Consider the following 20,331-nt stretch of genomic DNA (forward strand, 5'->3'; position numbering starts at 1 on the left):
TAAGATACATTTTTTTTTTTACATGATGTGAAATTTATTAAAATAAAAAATATATTTTGCACAAACTTGGAATTCAAAAAAAATCGTGGACTGCTGTAATTAAAGAAAGGTGACTTGCCAAAAAGCATTTTTTTCCGTTTATTTGTCATATATATATATATACACTATATATAAAGTAACGTTATTATGTCAAATTTATTAAAATAAAAAATATATTTTGCACAAACTTGGAATTCATGTCAAATAGAGGACTGCTGTTATATATGGTAACTTGTCCAAAAAATGTGTACTATTTCTGATTTTTTTCACTCAAATTATGCTCAAATGAGTTGTTTCTACATATGCATGTAAATCTACCGTTTAAAACGACACCCTTGACTGATTAAGTGTTTTTCTGTACTTTAGGTTAACTAGAAAGCATATTGAATGATAAAGGAAATTAAAAAAATATTTAACTGAACTTGAGATTCCATACAAACATTGACCATAACATCTTTTTGGTTGCTGAGTTTTATGTGTCAGACATTTAATGCCATCTGGTGGCTTGTCATTGTATTTTGCTCAAATCTGCACGTTTACCTGAGATAGCACTGCATTTCACTGTCCATTTCCTTTTCTTTTGAAGATAAAAGCGCTATTTATTGTCACATGACGAGGCACAGCTGACTCTGCCAGTAGATTTCAATTCTTTTAATCTCCCCAGCACTTTTGGTCCCAGTCTGTTGTTCTGTGTTGACTCCGGCGGCTGCTCACGTGTGTCGCTGTGATCCAAAAATTAAAGAGAGGAAGAAAGTTCATCTCATGTCATCTTCATTTTGTAACCTGAACAACAAAGCAAATAGTTTTCTGTTCTCATGCCCAGATGGTGGAATCAACTTCCCCTACACGCTAGAACAAACAAAACCTGCCTTTTTGTTTTATGAATTGATGTTTTATAGCTTTTACTTCTCCAATTACCCTGTCAAAATGAGGATTATGAGATGGATTAATGATTAAAGTGCTGGTGCTCACCTTCTTGTTGTTCCTGCAGAGGCGACTGGTGCTATTGGAGTTCTGAGACTTGTAGACAGAGAAGATTTAGGTTATGTTTCTATTCAACCATATGTCAACCTCAAAATGACAGAAATCGCGGTCTAGTAGGTACTACGTTTGGTTTGAAACTTCCTTCGTGACCATTAAAAAAGTGCATTCTATATAGTATGAATTAAATTCTGATGAATTACATTCGCCATGTTGTCACTATCATGTGACCTACAGCGTCTGTTCCGTTGCTTCACTACTATTCATAAATCCTCCCGTTGCCTCATGGGATATTAAAGAGTCCAGTGGATGTGCATCTGGGTACTTTTCAGCTTCTATTTTATGAATACTATGAATTCAGACAAACTACTTTGCTCACATACTGTTTTTCGCCAACCATATAGTATGGAAGAAGGCATATTATGATGCTGGCCATGATAAAGCACAAGACAATTAGCAATTCTCAATTAGCCAAAATGTTAAATTTGATAACCCATTGTACCAACCCATTGCCTTCATCTTGATCCTCTTTAACAGATGTAGCTGAAGATCTCGCAGACAGACCGAACTCTGCTTCAATCATCTCAGGAGTGAGACAAAGATCTGAGCTCTCAGACCTGCCAGAGAAATCAAACCAGCCTGAATCTGTAAATGGCGTCCCAAACAATCAACAATGGAGGGTTTATTCAAGCTGGCGTTAATCTATATTTACCCTCCAGCTTGAATCTCATCTCTGATGCTGTCGGGCAGACCCTGAAGAGCTGGAGGGGCCTCCACAGGCAGCAGGACAACACTGAATGGGTCACGCCTAGATATAAAACAATATTGCATGTGTAAATAAGAAGTAAGCCAACAAATGAATGTTTATATGAGTGCGTGCAATACTTACATGCGTGGGGCGCAGTCGCTTCTTAGAGTCGAAATATTGAACAAAGTGCTTAAGGCCATACAGGGAAACTTCTTCCACATCATAATCCCTTTGATTATATCCTGCATTTGATATTTTTAAGCAAATGTTTACAGGATGAATGTATATTTAGTAATAACATTAAATATTATAAAACAAATAATTTTGTCCTGGATCCTGATCGTTTCAGACAGTAATATAGTACCAGCTATGATATAAAACTTCATTTTAAAGCCACATTGATTGAGAGTTTGCTCTTTGTGAACGATGTGCAAAAAATGTCTCAACAAACCTTTCTATCTAGAAACTTCTTCTGTGTTTGAGGGGCATGCACACCCACCACATTGCCCTTAGGGACAGTGTATCGTGGCAGTGGACACAAATGAAAGTCCAGGTCACACTCCAGGTAAAGTGGAGCTGGTTTGAAGGCATAAACGCGTGGTGCAGGATTCTAAAAAAATAATAAAAAAGATCATATTAATTCAAACAATGTAAGACTGAGCCATGTTCAAACATGTCTATGATATGTCTAAATGAAAATGAAATTGAGAAATGCTGCTTTGGCAACTAGCTGAAGTAAAATAAAATACATTTTATTTTAGTGTAATTTAAATTTGTATGTATTATTTCTGGTAATGAAAAGGTTGTTTAATGATTCTACTTTAAGCTAATGATAACAACCCTGCTTTTTTCATAGAATAGGCATGGCGTTCACAGCAGATGATGATAGGTGGCTCAAAAAACATACAAAGATCCGGAGAGGGTGGGCGTTGGGCAGTCTGAGAAGTGCTTCAGGTGCACTGAAACTAAGTGTGGGACCTAAATCCTGACGTGATCCATCATCGTCCTCTGGATTCTTATCTTCCTCATCATCACTGAGCTCTACAGATGGACATGTCACCACAGGCAACAGCTCATCCTGTAACAACACAATGCCGATTAGACCAAACACAATAGTTAGATTTGTTTCCAGATTTATTTTAATGTAAACAAATATAACAATGATTAATTTTATGGCTAAAAATAACCCATTAACACGTTGTTTACCTGTGCTCCGGTGCGTAATGTCCTACACAGGTCAGAAGGAACGAATGTTGCTGCTGCATCATAGACAGATAATGGCTGATAACCCATCAGTCTGTAACGCTGGGGAACCTTAAAAATAGACATGCACAATTTTCATTATACTGGCTGGTTTGTTAAAAGGATCACATTATGAGGAATCATGTTTTAAAGGGAAATGTATGATATGAAATGTATGGTTAAATATAATTAAAACAGTACTACTGTCATTTATAAACTCAGCATTTAAGATTAGTGAATGGCCTTCATGTGGCATTTCCTGATTTGGTAACACTTTATTTCAATGTTCCACTTTAGATATTCTATTAACTACACGTAACTTTGCAACTAAATGTCAACTAACTCTCATTAGAGTATTAGTAGACCGTGTGCTTAATAGCTACAAACATTTTGTTTTGATGGTCCCCTAACAGACTTCCTGCTAACTACAAGTACCTTTGCAACTACATGTAAACTAACAGTCATTAGAGTATTAGTAGACTGTCAGCTTACTATAAGCTAACACTTTATTTTGATGCTTCCCCAACAGACATTCTCTGACTATAAGAAACTGTGCAACTACATGTCAACTTGTTCTGCTAACCAGAACCCTAACACCTAACCTTAAACTAACAGTCTACTAATACTCTGAGAGTTAGTTGACATGTAGTTGCAAAGTTTGTAGAGTGTCTAAAGTGGACCATTGAAATAAAGTGTAATTATTTATAAATTTATTTTTGTGTCTCACCACTCAACCATACACACACATTCACATAAGAACATCACACTTTTTATAAATGTATACATATTATAAAACCACATTACAAAACCACATCTGACATTTCAAGCCAAAAGCGGACATTTACAGGAACTTTAAGAAAAATTACATGGTCAAAAATGTCCTACCAGACAATAAAGGAGTGGGGAAAACGCTTTCTTCCCGTACCTTTAGATCGAACAATGGAGCCCTGAGTTTCATATCTGCTTCAGGCATTCTTACAGGAATTTGGCCCAATGCATTCACAGCCTGAAAGCCACAACACAACACTGCTTTGAATGCCACAAAATTTGCCCTGATATTGCACATCTCAAATGTTGAACTGAAACTTTTTGGCATTTGTCGAACAAATGCACCCCTATCAGAGGTTTCAATTCTATTTACAGTAACTGAAAATACTGAACTCTAGTTTTTGCATCAAAATTGTGTCATACAAGAATAACCATAAACAGTCTCTCACAAGTTCGTCAGGTTGGTCTTCAGGTATAAATGTATTGAAGGTAATGGGCAGAAGTTTTTCTGGTGTCAGCTTAAAAAAGTGTGGCTTCTCATCCCCATCTACAACAAAACAACAGATAAATATCTAAAAAAATATATATTTTGGTGATATGACTTGTTACGACATAATAGCAATATACACTGTCGTTCAAAAAATTGGTATCACACTGGTAACACTGGTACAGTAATAAAGTACTAACAAATAATTTGCAAACTATTAGTTTATAGTTAATTCATATTTTATATATTGTAGTCTCTGTTACTATATCAATAGGCTTTTTATAATGTTTTTGAAAGAAGTATTTTATGCTCACCAAGGCTGTATTTAATTTATTTAAAAAATACAGTAAAACAGTAATAAATAAATATTATTACGATTTAATTACGTAATAATATGAAGAAGAATTACGAAGAATTTTTTTAAGGAGTCTTTGATGAAGAAATTGTTTGTAACCCTGTAAAACTCATTACTGTCATTTTTATACAATTTAATGCGCCCTTGCTTAATACAAGTATTAATTAAAATAATAACAATAAAATCCCAACCTGATTCTTTATCTCCCTGCAGACTCCTGGTTTTGCGAACAAGTTCTCTTAATGACACAAGCCTCTTGTTCATACGACATTGAAGAACAACCTTGATTAAACACAACACAATGTAACATTATTATACATATTAATACTGTCACACATTTTATATAGATAATCAGCACAGTGAGTTGAAAACAAGCACCGTAGTAATGCTTTAAATAATAGTTTAATAACATTCAAATTCATTTACATTAATAAGGTACAGTTATGAGTTATGTTACCTTTCGAGCAGCCTGCTGGAAGAGTCTGAGTGCTCTCTGTCTGACCTCCAGCTGGCCAGTGCCATACCTGATGAAATCAGCAGTGCATTCTGGGAACTATAACACAGAGCTGTTGAATAAGTCTAAAAGATATGAATTTTAATATAATGACTTCCGCTAGATGCTAACATTTACATGCTAACTGTATGTGACAAATGGTATCATACGCAATTTTATTATAATATGAGCTTGTTATACTTTCTTGCTACCTACTCAAAACGATGTACTTTCTTACCATCAGTGAAGTACATACTTATATAAGTACATACGTACGTAATATAAGCATGCAAATTAGGACAGATCCTAAACGAAAGATACAGACTAGAAACATGATTTTTAAAGATCAAGATGTCAATAAGAAAGACTTGCACGTACCTGTCCAGCATCTCGTAAAATTCGCCTTGAGAAAAGTCTCGTTGAAGATCTTAAAGAGGCCACTGACTCACCACTGTATTTTAGCTGAAACACAAATATTAAGTATATAAGCATTCAGTGGAAAGTGACAAAAAAAGGTAATATGAATCAAACCAATTCACTGGCTTACTTTGAAAGCAGCAACTGCCTCATCTTGCTCCTTCAAAATTTTAAGTTTTTGTTTGGTTGAACATGGGTCGTCACCCAGATCAACTTGCCTAAGGGTAAAACACACTAGTTTTAAGGGTTTTGCAGTTCACTTTATTATACTGTATTTCAAATCGGAAAATGTAATCTGTCATATATGTTATACAATCACATGGAGCAACACACCAGTGGATATGATTGGCTTTCTCCTCCTTTTGTTGGACCTTCTTTAAAAACGCAGCTTCCTTCATCTCTCTTGTCTGGTCTGCAACCTTGGTATAAGACATGGCTTCAACAAATAAAACATACGGGTATCTTGAATTAAATAACTGTGGTTTCTGGTCACATCATTACATATTTGATTAGTTGTATGCTGTTTTACAAATCTAATCCAAATCTTTTAAAATTGAATTCTGTATATGTGTTTCAGCCATAACAGTCAGTCTATAATTCAATGTTTTTGTTATTGTGATATATCACATATTTGGCATCATACACACCACAGGGGGTAAGAATTGTTTCTGAGAGTCAGGTAAAAAAAAAAAAAGGAAAAAAAAGAGAGACTTTTTTCATCAGATTTTACTAGAATTATACACGGAGTGATGACTGAAGAGGGCAGCACAAAATAAAGTGGTACATACAGTGTAAGCTAAAGAATGGCCTTAGAAATCAAGAAAAGCACCACTGTAAAAGGCCATTTTCAGGTTCGGTAACTTGCAAAAGGGGCATAAAATGGGACTTTATTTATTATTATCTAAACTCCATTCTGCTGAAAGGACCAAATTCGATCACATCAGCAACAATTTCTATGCCGGTCAGGGCAAGTTTTAGCTTTTTAGTGCTGGTTAGATGCTGGTGAACCGCCATAAAGGCCCCGATATACTTCAAGCGAAATCAAAGAACGAACTCGTGTGAAGTCATTTAGAAAAAAATCTGGCCAAAACAAAGTTCGTTTGGAGTTTGTTTTGGGAGTTTGAAACAGCTTGCCAAAGCGATTACGCAATAGTGTACTCCGTGGCTTCGCCTTCTTGAAGTGGAACTCTTCTCCGGTTAATTTCTTCTGCTCAATCTGTCAAGGTAAGACATCCGTGAGTAAAAACATGAACACACTGGACTGGAGAGCCACTTTATAGTAGAAAATTAATTTGTAATTCTAATCGAAAGCAACACTGTATGTTTTTTTCATGTTTAATATGGTGAAGCTGCTGCTTTAAAGCCATCTATTGTATAAAGTGCAATATAAATAAAGTGACTTGACTCGACTGGAGAATCAAATTGCAGAGCTTGTGCAAACATATCCACATCGCTATGATCAGATGCTTTCTTAACAGCTATTTTCTCATCGCTGTTATTTTTGTGTGTGTTTATTTTGTTATTAAGAGGAAAACGCACATATTTACATATTCATCTTAAGTTCCCTCTCAGCATTGTGGGCAGTGTCGGGATGTTGGCTAACAGTATATTTCGAAATTCTATTCACCTCGAAACAAAGAACAACAAAATAAATTGCATCAAGTAAATCGGGGCCTTCAAGGGCAAAAACATTGGTCTTTGAAGCTGGTTGACCAATGCAAGTTAAAAAGCCTGGTGGACACATCAGCATTCCGGCATGGCAGTTGCTGCCTTTGCCAAACTTTCATTTCCACGGTTTTAGTTGTTAACATGCACCTCATAGGCCCTCTGGATGAGTACTGTGGTGTTCTTACCCTCCCGGAGGTCCTTGTATCTTATTTTGTCTTGTGGCTGGAGAAGCATTTTAACCAGTCCTGCATGAGTGGTGACATCTGTGGTGGAAACCTGCAGTTGTGGATCAGGTTTGCTCTTCTTCTTGCTGCCCTATAAGAGTAAAAACAGAATAATGTGATTGTATGCATGATGAATCACTATATGATTGCAGCATGATAGTTTCAACCAGAATTTTTCATTATTACTATTGTTTACTACTGATTTAAATAAAATAAATAGAGTTTTTAATATAGAAATTAAAAAATCAAACAATACCACAGCTACAATCTTTGCTGCCTTATGATTGTAATTCTGTGTATGTTTCTCCCACATTTGACGGCTGAAAGGGTATGCAGTCAATTCTAATTCAATTCAGTAAGCTCAGTGCAAACAACAGAATTAAACTTGTAATTCAATCTCACACAAACCTCTCTGCTACTGTTTTTAAAGGCCCCAAATGAAATTGACCTCATCTAATTCAAATTCCTGCATCTGCACAGCCTAAAACCATTTAGACCCAGTTGAAAAGACAAGCACGACTTTCTGTTTTGGGTGCTGGTTGCCTTGCTCAACTAAAAGGACCATGCTGGATGACCAGAATTGTTGCTGGTAAACAGCATGGCTTGGCTGTTATTCCAAACCAGCACTGAAATACTTGATAGTTGAAACTGATCTTTTCAGAATATAAATAAAAACAAGAACAATAATATCATTTCTTACCTTCTCCAAGGAAGGAGATATTTTCAGCTTATGATAGGATGTAACAGCCAGAGATTTTACATCAGCAGTCTTCCGTTCTTCAACAAAATGATCATCATCATCACCATTTCCATCAGGTTTACTGAGGCATAGAGAACAAAAATGCCATTAATGTTTTTGCAAAAGCATCTGATCTCAGACATTTACACAACATTTTACTTTTTTTTTTTTACAATAACATTAACATTTTTAGGATGTAAATGTTATTGTAAAAATAACATAGCATGTTCCTATTTGGTTACTAAGGTGTTATGAGTGTTTTCAGTGCATTTTTTCCTGTTGTATTACCTGAGCAGCAGGTATGGAGATGAGGAACCCGTCACTGTCCAGATGACAGGTTTGGAATTGAACTGAGCGATGATCAGCTGTAGTGTGATGTCAGCTGCACCATACCGCAGAGGTGTAAATGTCACTTTTAAAGTGGTCTTTCCATTTGCTGGAATGATCCCTGATTAACATACGGATAACATCTGTTATTTATATTGATGTTACAATAAATTAAATACAAAGTAAGTCCAGTATATGTTTGATCACCAACTAGAGTTCTACCAGTATTTATGCACTTATACTGGTTACATTGCTCTCTAACAGCAGATATGTCGATTGTGAAGGAAACTGGTTACCTGACAGCGGTCTTACAGTGAAGGCCTTATGGGGCTGAAGGCAGTGCACTTGGAACTCAAAGTCTATTGGACAACTGCAGCCTAGTGGAATCACATGACTGGCACTATAAAAGCAAAATAAATTCAAATTATGTCTCTTATGCTTACCAAAGTTTCTTAAAAAATATAGTAAAAACAGTAATATTGTGAAATATTCTTGCAATTTAAAATGACGGTGTTCTATTTGAATGTATTTTAAAATGTAAATTATTCCTGTGATGCAAAGCTGAATTTTCAGCATCATTCCTCCAGTCTTCAGTGTCACATGATCCTTCAGAATCATTCTAATATGCTGATTTGCTGCACAAATCAGCATATAAGAAACACTTATTATTATTATCAATGTTGAATATTTTTGTGGACATTTCTCAGGATTCAGGATAGTGGGTAAAAAAGAAAACAGCATTTATTTAACAATGTAAAAATCTATACTGTGACTTTTGATTGAATGTAATGTATCTTTGTTAAAATATGTATTAATTTCTTTTTTTTTTTAAATGACCCCAAACGTTTGAACAATAGTGTGTATCTACATATATCTTAGTTATTTTAAACAACAATGTTATCATACAGTTATTTTACATGTTATTGGTGTAATATGATAATTATTGTATACCTCTGCCCGAGTGGCACTGGGGGAAGAATAATGTGAGATGGGATGTGAAGGTCATTGATAACCGGATACGCATGAACAGGAACCAGTAAGTTCTCCTCTCCCTGACACAAACAGAAAACACAGACACATCATAGCTGTTCTGAGCCCTTTCAGAATTTGGATGGCCAAATAGTAGACAAAAACATGTTTTTACCATGCCATGAATCCTGATGTTATCAGAAAAGTAACGCCACTCATCCGGTCGGAAGAGCACTGTAACAGTGTAAGCCAGACCCGGAACCAGTCGGCACTGCATTTAAAACAGGGACTACAATCAGCACTGGCTGATATTTTGAACATCATGGTATGAGTGAATTTCATAATCTAAATGGTCATAAAATAAGCCTCATTTTCTTTGTGCAAAATAAAATTTATTTAAAATAATAATAATAATAAAATAAAACTATAATAAAGAAATATAGCCCAATCATTTCTTGACAGGTTTTGTTCATGAAACTAAAATAATCAGGAATATTAAATACAATTTTCAAAGCCTATCTGTAAAAGTGATATTTGTAAGCCAGTTGATGGTTACCTTTTTGGTATACTTGATTTGGAAATGCCTTGTCTGAGGGGGTAAAATGTGGACACTGAGCACGTCAGAGGAGACATTGACGAGTTTCTTGGGAAAAAAACAACAGCTTTTGTCATTACATCATACTTCCTCTCATATTCTTCCCCTTCTGTAATGTCGCTTTCAGCTACAACTCATGAGATGTTTCCCACTGACCGCAGAGTACTATCAGTGGAAATTTTTGTAATGTGAATCAGAAAATGGAGTCTCCAGTCAAGTCTTTAGAATTAAATAATAAATAATATTTTTTTTGTTTCAGGCCAATGACACAAACAAGTCACATTATATAACCATTACACGAGTCATGAAACATTCCGGAAAAAAAAAATGCAGTTCACACTAAACATGTATTCTATTCGGTTTTGGCAAGAATATGAACAATGTAAAAAAAATTTAAACCAACCAGGATTTTTCTATAATCCTTTCCTACTTCAAAGCCACTGAAGTGCAGCTCTGATGGTTCGGCTTGAACTATACTGTTACTCTTCAGTTTGGCAAACACCCCTGAAAGATAACATACAAAGACACATTTATACATTAATGTGAAATGACAAATGTTTATGAGTTTCATAAGATACAAGAATTGTTGGTGGCCTGCTTAAAGATATAATGTTTAAGAAATATATATGATTTTAAAAACAACAACAGTGTTACTTACTAGTTTCCAGAAGGTGATGGGGGACATTTCCACTCTTTCTGGTGTCCTCCAGCAGTTGGCTTAGAGGAAGTAAGTTTTTTTTCTTCACACTCTTGGAGAAAGTCTCTGAGGCAGAATGAACCACCTCCATGCCAACTGGACTTTACCGAGATTCTTGATCATAACAAACAATCTACACCTGTGAACCTGACATGCCATTTCAAGCAGTATCCTTCAGTGTGACATTGCTACTCTCTTAAACAATATTTTTTTCTTGTATAATTATTATACATGGTGTTTATGTAACTTATGTGTAATTTATATAAATATATAAGTTCCCATCTCTCCTGCTTAACTTTAGAGCTTCAACATAAATCAATTATTTTTATTAGAGAAAATAACTGAGGACATTTCCAATGAATGGTTTGTTATTAAAAACTTACCGGAAGTTAATGTTAGATTTTGACGACACTGAAAAAAACACAACGTCGCCATTAAAAGGAGTGTTTTATTTAAAATAATTTGGTTTAGGTATTCGTTTGTTTGTTAATTAAATTTTGTCTGAGTCGAAATTCATATTTCAAAACGCACTTGACAAAAAACTCACTAGAAACTCAAACAACGTTACCTGTTGATCCTCCATTGAAGTCACGTCAACAATCCCATCACTATGACAACAAGAGAGCTTACGAAGAGCAAAAAGGTCTAAAGGTCCACCTGTTTAACTTGGTTTTTATTATTTTCTATTGTTTCACCTACTTCTTAAATTTTATATATAAGATTATAATAAAATACAGTTTTATTAATAGTTGCCAAAAAAAAAAAAAAAAAAAGAGAGAGAAAAGTGCCAAACAATTATTTATAGAAAATATTATTGTAGACCAATGGTTATCAACACCGCAAATTAAGTTGTTCAAAAAATACATTTAAATAAATTTAAAAAAGTATACACATTTATTACGTTATATATTGCGTTGTATTACCCTGTCAGTAAATGGCTTTGACATCTTTCTCTCTTTTGACAAACGTAATCAATTATTTTGGAAAGTCGTGGAAACTTTATTATGTTTTATTGTTTTTGTTTTGTTTTTTTCTGTATTGGAGCAAGTGGAAATACAAACATTATATTTAAAATTATGATGAAGGGCAATTCCACGCAAAACTGTCACATCCATAACGCCAACTAAATACCATGGCATTGTGTTGGCGTTATGGATGTGACAGTTTTGTGTGGAATTGCCCTGAAATGTTAATAGTGTCCGTTTATATGTATTTATAATGGGGGGAAAAAGACATTTGAAGTTGCTCAAAAACCTTTTTATTTATTTCATGAAACCAAAAAATGGACAAAATATTTGTATAGACCTAAATTATATTTAGTACAATTATTACAAATATAATTGAACTATTGCAGAACAGATGCATGCGTGAAGCTCAGTGCTAACAACATCATAAAACTGTGTTATAACTTAACTAACTGGGCTAACAGAGAAGTGTAATTCAAGGAAGAGAAATCCAACTTTCAATTTACATTTCACAATAATAGCAATACAACCATACAATGATAATAAAAGTTTCTCAAAAAAGTACATTCGGTCTAATATTAGCATGAGTAAACAGCATTTTATGCAAGCAATTATATACATTCAACAGACAGCCATTTCACCACTGCATATGCATATCTATATATATTTAATATTTGCTGCAGAAATTTAGATTATTCTTAAGTAAATACATTTCAGCTTTTTGGGGACTTCAGCAAATACATTCAGTTTGTTTCAGCTCAGAGCTTGTGACTGCTACGTTGTAGTAACAAGGTTGAGTGCTAGTGGAGCCTCCAAAGTGGGGTTGATTTAAATGAGTCAGTAGTGTGTTATTCGAGCATAACGGGTAGAGATGATTAGGGTAAAATGATGGTGCAGGTTTCATGTGTATGAGCCGTTTGTAGTCCTCTTCCACCTCTTGTATTGGGCCGAGATCACAGGCTATCCCAGAGTCCTTGTCCTCTAAGATCTTGCTTTTCTCACTGAGCGCTTCATAAAGATGGTCTTTAGATATGGCACTGATTTTATCATGCTGTTCTTTCTGATGTGGAGAATGTTGGGTTGCCTCAGAATTCCAAAATGATGGTTCGAATAGAATCTAGAAGGAACCAGTATTAAAAATTTGGTTTAAACAGTGTTGTTATTCTTGACTAAAACTATATATATATATATACATTTTCAGTAAAGCTGAAATAAAATAACTGAAATATGTTTAAATTGAAGGCTCCCACTTTATATTAAGTGTCCTTAAATACAATGTACTAACATTTATAGGTACAATATTTAACTTTCTTTTGTTAAAAAAAAAATCAATCCTCAAATCATCAATCCTCGCTCCGCGTCGTGCCTAACAACGTCCCTTAGCTGTTCTAAATTCACCGTAAAACACGGCTTTAAGGGGCTTATTGCTTTTATAAAACGGTTACTCCATAATAATATTCATTTTAATAGTTATTTTATTCATAAAATAAACACCAGCAAAAAAAAATATAACGTTACAACACATTTATTCCTCCGACAAGCAATGTAGTTCCAAAGAGGTTGCCAAGCAACACATGCAGCAACAAAGAATCACAAACGGCAGTTGCGCAGTAATACCAGAGCCCGTCTACGGAGAGCCTTGGCACTTCCTATTAGCCCCATTGTATCGATCTTGGTTGCAGTTCCATTAGAATTCCACTGGAGGTGATCGCGGGCGAGTGCAGACTGAATGGGAGTCTATGGGGCTAGACGGCTAAATGTGTCTCTTTCACCCGATTGCCGTTGAGAAATCTCAGATTTTATTGTAGGTTTTGCAAGTTCAACATGGGTTATAGGTCGAAAGTTGAATGAACGAGTACTTATTTCTTTTCGATTTCTTACAGGTTGAGTTGTTGTTGCCCATAACACGCTAGCATTCTGCTAATGACGTCAGCATTCTGACGTCATTGACATTTTAAAAGACTTTTTAAACCAAATAAGTGACTCTAAAAAATCTAACACCCAGCATTGTGTAATTTCTTTGCATCTCCTTTCGAATACAACATTCAAATTACTAGACAAAAAATTATATCCTGAGAAAAGTGGATTTTGAGGGTTTTTCGCCATAGACCTCCATTCATTCTGCACTCGCCTGCGAGCGCCCCCGCATGGACAGAGACGTGTTACTGCAGCCAGTCCAGAAACCGGAAGTAAGCAGAGAGTGCCAATTCTCTTCCTATTAGACATTCTCTGGTAATACTAATGTAATGCGGTCAAAGGTGTATGTTTGAGTAATTTAAAACGGCTTCGAACACAGCTCAACCAATCAGAATCAAGGACCGGAACTATCCGTTTTATAAATCAGGGTAAAGGTCCTGAGTTCGATTTTTTTTTCCGTATTCGTGATTCAGTGGCTCTGAATTGTCAAAACACCATTCAAAATGCTTGCTACGGATGCGAAAAATGCAGAAAATTGAACCTGATCCGAATTTTTTTATGACGGATGAAAGTTTCGGAGGCAGTGTGCAAGCGTGATTGACATAACGTGAGGTCATATTTATTTTTTAACGTGCGAAAATTTCGGATGCGAATTTCGAACTCCTTAAGCCTGTATAGCCTGTTTTAAGTGTATATATTTTAGACCTGCCAAAGGATGGTTTTCGTGGGAAATTGCGTACATGCGTTACTCGCCCGTGCATGTCTTGTCATATTCGTAAATAGAGAAAAGTTGCTCCGGTTACAGGGAATCCGTTTAATCACCCGTTTAAAAAAAAACAAAACAGAGGAGAGTCTGCTGGCAAAAAGAGAGCACATCAGAGCTCGTAATAAAACAAGAATCAACATTAACTTGGCTTTTCGGAGATGGCGAGACTGAGGGATTTGAAATGTTGTAAAAGATAAGCGGAGATGGTGTTTTTATTACTCAACAGGCGAGTATGGTATTTTATTGAAGAGATAAATTGTCAATGTATGCAGTTATAGTGTACAAATGAACAATTTGATACAATGCACTTATTGTGTACATGTTTTTACTTATATTTAAAAATCTATAATTACACGGTTGACCCTTCCCTTACCTCTTAATCCACCCTTAAACCTATCCATACCAGCCAAACCTGTCCCTAACTTACCCGTATCTCACCTCAATAGCAGAAAAAGTGTTCAAATAATACAACATGAACACAATAAGTTGTACCTAACATTGAACTTAAGAATGATTTTTTTTATGTAAGTGTTAAAGACACCTAATATAAAGTGGGACTAATTGTAGTAAATTAACTCAAACTAAAATAAAAATGAAAACTGAAGATATAAAAATACCTTGAGATGTTCTGGCATTTTGGTTTTAGGGTACAGGTATTTGTACAGTTTATAGATGAACCAGACGCCCAGGATTCCCAGTGGAAGAAGGACGGCAGCAGCTATCACACAGCTGGTGAGCACTGGTGTCACTTTGTACACACACACACACATACACACCATCATCATCACCACCATCACCAATGTCATATTGGTTCTTAGTTTAACAGAAGATGAGATCTGTGTATCTATCTGCAGTCTTTGAATGAAGGCATATTTTGTTCATAGATAATATTGTGCTTTACGATATTTTCTATAATCGTTTTATGTAGTATACTATTACATCTCTTGATATGAGTGACAGGTGTAGATGAAGACACACTTACCAGGTATGTTGGTCACACACACAGCATCACTGAACTGTCCCTCATTTGTGAAGCCTGTGGAAAGCACCTTTGCCTGAACACAATATGTGCTCCATGAATGTAGTCTTTTAATAGTCAGTTTAACATCTTTGTTGGCTTCAGTAACCTTCCTCTCCAGTACCTATCAGGGACACAGATCATCTTATGGTTATTTTGAAGATATGGATTATTTATTGGTGGCTTGTACACGTGAGGCTCCACATCAGATCTTTTAAATGATGTTTAAATTTAAATGAGATAAAATATTCCTATTTGACAACAAGGTCTATATATTAATATATCAGAGAGTTTGAACACACACTTTGAATTTGAGAATAAATTATTTTCTTTATATTATATGTAATGATTCTTTCTTTTCAGTAGGGCTGTTCATAATAAAGCAAATACATAATTAAAATGGTCTATTCATCAATCCAACAAACATTTTGTGTCAATTAAAAAACATTATATTGTTAACAGTGCTTTTAGCATAATTTCGGTACTATTATAGTTTTTATTAATAAATAGAAGTAGTTCATTAAAGAAATTAAAGTTCATTTATTTTTATTTTCCATTTTAATTTTAGTTAAAGCTATAGTAATATTATTGTGTTTTTGTCATTTTTATTAGTTATTGTTTTTTAATATTTCTATATTTTTTTATAACAGTTTTAGTTATTTAGCCCTTAGTTTAATAGGTTAAGTGTACAGAAAATATGTCTGAGGATTCAAGCTGTACAGAATGATACAGAAGAATATAAGCATTTTTATACCGCATCTTTGTGGTCTTCGGTCCAATATTTGATGGCGTAGGTCACTTTTGAAAATTTTTGTGAAAGTTTTCTCACTTTCAGCAGTGGGGGCTGGACATGAACATCCAAGCAATTATTTTGGATGACAAGACGCACAGTAGGGGGTCCTATGATACCTACAGGGGAGCAAAGCAGTTTAAATAATTGTTACATATACGTAAATGTTATATTGACTTAGATGTGTAGTACTGTAAGTGATTTCTGAGAATTATTGAAGATAATGATGACAAAGAACGACAAGGAAGAACAAAAAAATAACATATAGTACACAAGTATATACACGCAGGTGTTCGTTGTTAATCGCCAGCAGCACACACTCAAAACCAATGTTACTCACGTATGAGCAGAAACAACACAACCTCTGCGTCAGTTTTCAGGCCTTCCTGCGGCACTGGAAAGCTTTTCTAATATTAACGTGGGTCCTAAAGCTCTTGCCTGATCATAACCCTTCTTTTTCCAGTGATATTCCTGTGAGCTTTACTCTTTGTAATGTCTCTCAGCCATCTCTCTTTCTACAGTCTTTCTTCAAAGTCTTTCTTGCTCTCTCTCTCTCCCCTCCCACATCATCATTGGACACGCCCCCTGCTGCCGATTGGCTACAAGTGTGTTGTGGCGCTCTGTCCGATCCACTTTCAGCAGCGTTTCTCAGAAATCGCTTACTGCACCTTAAACACAACAGAGCGTATAGCGCAAACTAAGAGCTGCAAATACGGATTCACACTTACTGTGCTTATTAGGTAAAAATGGGCGTGGGCGTGCATTAACCCACTCAGAGAACAGCTCCTGATCCTCTGCCCGCACTTGGAAAATGTAGGTCCCAAATATAACTGGCAGTTCTCCAGCATCACATTTCAGCTCTTTGGTGTTCACACAGAGGGAAGCGTTTTCATTTCTCAGGCTGCAAGGTGAGGATAGATTACAATCGCAAAGTATGTTAGGTAAATATGTTATTAGGTAAAGAATAGGCCTATTGTTTTCAACTTCTGCAAAAGCTCAGAAGTATCAAATTCCAGTAGAACAATATTTCAGTGACTTTCATAGCAATCAAACACATTATGATGGGTATGTTTTATAATGGCATGCAAGCATTTTGTTTGCTATATTTTTCTTCCATGTCGGAGTATTGAAGATGCATTTCGAGTGTACTTACATATATCTTGCCGTGTATGTCACGTTGCTCATGTTATTGTGTGGAGATGTCCATTCGATAACTGCACCCATATTGATGGAGGTCACCTTCACATTCTGGGGTCCAGCCAGCTTGGTTTCTGAAGTAAAACAGAGTACCACAGTCAGTAATACATTATAATATAGAGCATTTTTATAAAGAATTAATAATGTAATATTTCCCCTGAGTTTCACATACAAGGCTTAAGCTAGTCCCAGACTAAAATGCATGTTTGAGCTGTTTTAACTGAAAGCAACTTGCACTGACATATCTTAAAATATGTAACTTTCATTGTTTTGTCTCAAGATGGACACCACACATGTTTTTTGTTTGTTTTTTTCTCGCTAAGGCACTTGTATAAAAGCTACTTAAATGCTCTAATTGAACTAAGGCCCAATCCTGGCTTAGTCTAAGCCCTGTCTATTAAACCGGGCCATAAAGTATTTGGATGTTTAAGTATGAATGTCATTGCATTAGATTAGGGGTTCCCAAACTTTTTCATGCTAAAACCCAGAGAAGTATGATCAAACTCGACACCCACAAAAATTTTTAAAAATAAAACTTGTTATAGTGGAATATGAGGGTGGAAATGCATTTGTTCTCTTTTAGTTAACATTATCTTTTTTCATATTGTTACATTCAATACAATAGGCCCAATGCTATTATAATTTGACAGTTGTGGTGCATCATGTCAGATATATGTAAATACAAGTTACGCCCACCAACAAACTTTGCTAAATTGCATTTTTCATATTTCTGGCATTGCATGAACAGGCCATATTACTTTCACTTCGTGCTACATATTTTTTTTCCTCTCTGCTAGCCACTAGTAGGTCATGACCCAGTTAGAAACCCACTGTACTTAATAAAAACATTTCTGAAGAAACAAATGATGCCGTTCACAGAATTAACTTTAAATGTTCACATAGGTGTCGTGCAGCAGTGTAACCACTGGTTATGTAAATGTTCCACTAACCTTTAACAACCAGACAGTCAGTGTTAGAATACTTTTCAATCATTTTGAACACGTCTGTTGTTTTACCATTTAAAAGCAATGAATGTTTTGCTTGAAAAATGTAGTTTATAAAAAAACTACACTATTCCTAATACAAAGACACTAAAAATAAAGTGTTGGCTCAACATAAAAATAAAATAATGCAACACAACTCTTTTGGATCAATGTATCAATCTTTTTGCAACTTCAAATGAAATTAAGTTCATCCAACAAACTACACAGAGTTAGAAGAACCTAATTTGTAACTTTGAAAAAAAAAATGACTTGAGTTGTAGAACCAACGGAACCAATTTATCTTTTCTATTTCATTTAAAATCCACAGCTGAGCTATCACAGTATGAACAAGTTAAATATTAGTTGTCACTAGCACTAGCACAATGGTAACCACAAAAACTTCAACATTACAGGAAATCTTTTAGATGTCAAACACATTTCCCCTTCACTAAAACACAAATACAATGATACTTAACATCACTATAAATCCACATGCCTAATTTCCCCAAGTTATCAATTTATTAAGTTACTTCATTTTTTTAATCAATTAACAGAAATTTGAGTTTAAATTACATACAATATTAAGTTAATGTAATTATCAACATTATGATGACAAGATAAAATGTCGTTGTTACACAGTTACTTATAGTCAGAGAATGTCTTTTGGGGAAGCATCAAAATAAAGTGTTAGCAGATAATAAGCCGACAGTCTACTAATACTCTAATGACTGGTAGTTGACATGTAGTTGCAATGGTACTTGTAGTTAGTAGAAGGTCTATTGGGGGACCATCAAAATAAAAGTGTTACCAAAAGTACTGCACATTTCATAAGTCTAAATACTATTCTTTTTTTTAACAATATTAATACACTATAGTATCATACAATTATTTGTAAAGGTCAGTCTTAATACTGTCAATGAATATAAGTACAGTAATTGCAAACAAAAATGATTTGGCACAAAAAAATATATTGTTTAATTTAAAAATATTACCTAAAAGCAATAATTATAAAGAAGCAAACAATACTGACCAGAATAGGTTGGGTGAACATCCTTGGTCACAAAGAATATGAGAGCCAACACCTTGAGCTTCACAAACATGACTGACAACATCACTGATGGCTGATGGGACAAGTCGAGTCGAGTCGGAGAGCTTTTAAACTTCAGTCTACTTGTCATGTGCTCAAGTCAAGAGGAACCAGAATCAATATGACTCAACTGCTTCCTCTTTGAGACGGGGATAAAAAAAACAACAACAACCACAAACCGTGTCTGGCTACACTAAGGTCATTAATTGACTATAGAATACAAGGTTAAAATGCAAACATTCAACTGAACCTTGTAGTGCTAAATGACCTTGACTTTACAATAAATTAAATACCTCATGTATTGACAAAATTTCACATCCTTGCAAAAAATGTTTTAAATAACGTTTTACATATCACTGGTAGCACAACTGTCAAAGAAAGAATCGCTAGTGTTTCCCCAATCCCATTACACAAACGTCTGAATATCTTTTTAAGCTAACAGAATCCATTAGTTACATAAACATGGACTTGGCTTTATGGGTTATGTTTTCAGCGGTTGTTATCTGGGAATGACATACCTGAAGGCACTGTTGACCAATCAGAATCAAGTATTCCACTGATTCGTGTGATGATAAAAAATGCTGAGCAATTCTGCTGATTAGTAAAATGGTATTCATTTGTGTAATGTATTTTTGCTTTTTGTCCGATGTCAACACTGAAATAAATTTAAATATTTATGTAGACTGACAAACTCAAACTCTGTCAGACTCTAAGAATATTTTTTCTTTCATAAAAAGTCCCGTTTTAACAACAATTTCTATTGTGTGTGAATATAGTGACATTCATTCCTGGACAGTAAAATTCTTGACTAGCAGGGAAAAAACAGGGAAACTCCTGTGGTTTGGAAGTTAACAGACTC

General features: G+C 35.0%; 2 protein-coding genes across 3 annotated transcripts; both read right to left on the reverse strand.

The window, feature by feature from the left end:
* Positions 1-83: 83 nt before the first annotated feature.
* Positions 84-11,342, reverse strand: cfap221 (cilia and flagella associated protein 221). Of its 2 annotated transcripts, none has more exons than XM_082163621.1 (25): positions 11,318-11,342; positions 10,711-10,888; positions 10,456-10,556; positions 10,014-10,100; positions 9,633-9,728; positions 9,440-9,540; positions 8,785-8,888; positions 8,450-8,609; positions 8,123-8,243; positions 7,384-7,513; positions 5,864-5,966; positions 5,661-5,748; positions 5,492-5,575; positions 5,078-5,173; positions 4,812-4,902; positions 4,228-4,325; positions 3,936-4,016; positions 2,975-3,082; positions 2,676-2,846; positions 2,220-2,378; positions 1,910-2,010; positions 1,733-1,828; positions 1,527-1,637; positions 1,012-1,059; positions 84-761 (listed from the first exon to the last, which is right to left on the reverse strand). In XM_082163621.1, the coding sequence occupies exons 2-25, from the start codon at positions 10,838-10,840 to the stop codon at positions 635-637; spliced, it is 2,592 nt and encodes an 863-aa protein (XP_082019747.1). In that variant the 5' UTR covers positions 10,841-10,888; positions 11,318-11,342; the 3' UTR covers positions 84-634. The 2 variants fall into 2 exon arrangements, with proteins under 2 accessions (XP_082019747.1, XP_082019748.1); XM_082163622.1 differs by having other exon boundaries at positions 11,133-11,331.
* A 649-nt stretch (positions 11,343-11,991) lies between these two features.
* Positions 11,992-19,578, reverse strand: crfb15 (cytokine receptor family member B15). The gene is made up of 7 exons (XM_082163661.1): positions 19,416-19,578; positions 17,359-17,476; positions 16,934-17,106; positions 16,170-16,324; positions 15,380-15,539; positions 15,015-15,145; positions 11,992-12,831 (listed from the first exon to the last, which is right to left on the reverse strand). The coding sequence occupies exons 1-7, from the start codon at positions 19,561-19,563 to the stop codon at positions 12,445-12,447; spliced, it is 1,272 nt and encodes a 423-aa protein (XP_082019787.1). The 5' UTR covers positions 19,564-19,578; the 3' UTR covers positions 11,992-12,444.
* Positions 19,579-20,331: the final 753 nt, after the last annotated feature.

The sequence above is a fragment of the Leuciscus leuciscus genome (genome assembly GCF_965113295.1).
Source record: "Leuciscus leuciscus genome assembly, chromosome: 3".
NCBI lineage: Eukaryota > Metazoa > Chordata > Actinopteri > Cypriniformes > Leuciscidae > Leuciscus > Leuciscus leuciscus.